Source organism: Myotis davidii, unplaced genomic scaffold, assembly GCF_000327345.1.
Source record: "Myotis davidii unplaced genomic scaffold, ASM32734v1 scaffold811, whole genome shotgun sequence".
Classification (NCBI taxonomy): Eukaryota; Metazoa; Chordata; class Mammalia; order Chiroptera; family Vespertilionidae; genus Myotis; species Myotis davidii.
Window position 1 is genome coordinate 58,797 of NW_006283149.1, and position 1,638 is coordinate 60,434.

Sequence of the window (1,638 nt, forward strand, 5' to 3'; positions counted from 1 at the left end):
ACGACCGGCAAAGCACTGCAGTCTGTTTTTCCCTGTCTCTCTGACTAGTATTCGTGGAAACTCGTGCACCCGACGGACAAGTACTCCAACAAGGACTGCCCCGACAACGCTGAGGAGTATGAGCGCGCCACGCGCTACAACTACACCAGCGAGGAGAAGTTCGCCCTCGTGGAGGTGCGTCTGTCTGTTGTCTCTGCCTCCATCGCCACCGGCACATGTGGGCTCCCTTTTCAAAGGAGAGGAAAACAGGAATAAACCACCTACGTTTGTCATTGCTTCTCTGTGGGGCAGCCCTTTTGCATCTGTCGCAGTTGTCGAAACAGAATAAAATAGGCCATGGGTACTGATCTCTGCCGACAGCTCCCTGGGGCAGGTCCAGGGGGACAGGAAGTCACCTGATACCTGAGAGCCAGGAGCCCCTCCCTCTGCCCCCGTGGGAGCCCCGATCTCCAGGCTCTGCCGTGTGCCCCGGGCGGTGGGCGCCTGGGCTCCCTCTGTCCTCAGGCGTCTTGGTGAACACAAGTTGTTCATTTCACTTACAGCTGCCTGTCTTTTTTTTTTTTTTAATATGTTTCTATTGATTGAGAGAGAGGAAGGGAGAGGGAGAGAGAGGGAGAGAGAGAGGAACATCGATCAGGAATCACCAGTCCTGAGTGGGAATCGAACCCATGATCTTGTGTATGAGATGATGTTCCAAACAACTAGCCACACTGGCTGGGCCAGAATTTCTTTTTCTCATTAGCAAATAGACATTCCTCATCTGTTTAAAAAGGCAGCACAGCCATTGAACAAACCGGAGCAGGAGCCCAGTGGTGGGGAGAGGCCGGCCGTGTGCATCAGCCGTCACCCCAGAGCCCGTGTCCCCGCAGGTGATCGCCATGATCAAGGGCCTGCAGGTGCTGATGGGCCGGATGGAGAGCGTGTTCAACCACGCCATTCGGCACACGGTCTACGCCGCCCTGCAGGACTTCTCCCAGGTCACGCTGCGGGAGCCGCTGCGGCAGGCCATCAAGAAGAAGAAGAACGTCATCCAGAGGTCAGCGCCCTGCGCTCGGGCGGGATCGGAGGGCTGGTGCAGGTTAACATGGCCGTGCGGTCAATATTTCCTTTATGTCCATACTAGAGGCCCTGTGCACACAGTTCGTGCAAGGCAGGCCTTCGCAGCCCCCGCCCCGCCCCCGCCCGCACCCGCCTTGTCCTGACGCCGCCCTCGTCCGCAGCCACCAACCCTCAGTTCCCCAGTTCCCTTGTTCCGCGGAGCCCCCCGTCCATCACCCCACAGAGGGTGCCCTGGGCCTCCCTCTTTGGGGCGATGGCGGAGCTCCTCCCCAATTCATCACCCTGCTCACCGGTGGCCTGGGCCTCCCTCTGCTGGGCAATCATGGGGCAATGGCAGCCCCCTGACCAATCGCATTGCACCCACCTTGACTGGCCTGGTGCCAATGTGTGTCATTCTTTGGTCCTCAGGATGGTCGTTCTGCTGTTGGGCCATTTGGTCGATATGCATATTATGATTTTCTCATTATAGACTAGGGGCCCAGTGCGTGAACTCGTGCACCTTTAAGGGAACTATGGCCACAAGGCTACGGTTGGCACAGGGACAGGTCTCATCCCATCCTCCGCGCCATGCCCACCCCT

At 58.0% G+C, this 1,638-nt stretch overlaps 1 protein-coding gene across 2 annotated transcripts in view; it reads left to right on the forward strand.

Annotated features, from left to right (window-relative positions):
• CYFIP1 (cytoplasmic FMR1 interacting protein 1) overlaps positions 1-1,638 on the forward strand; it is a 31,403-nt gene that overhangs the window by 9,942 nt on the left and 19,823 nt on the right. For both annotated transcript variants that reach the window (XM_006753469.2, XM_006753468.2), the window contains exons 12-13: positions 49-174; positions 870-1,036. In XM_006753469.2, the coding sequence (XP_006753532.1) occupies positions 49-174; positions 870-1,036 (293 nt within the window). The remainder of the gene's footprint in view (positions 1-48; positions 175-869; positions 1,037-1,638) is intronic.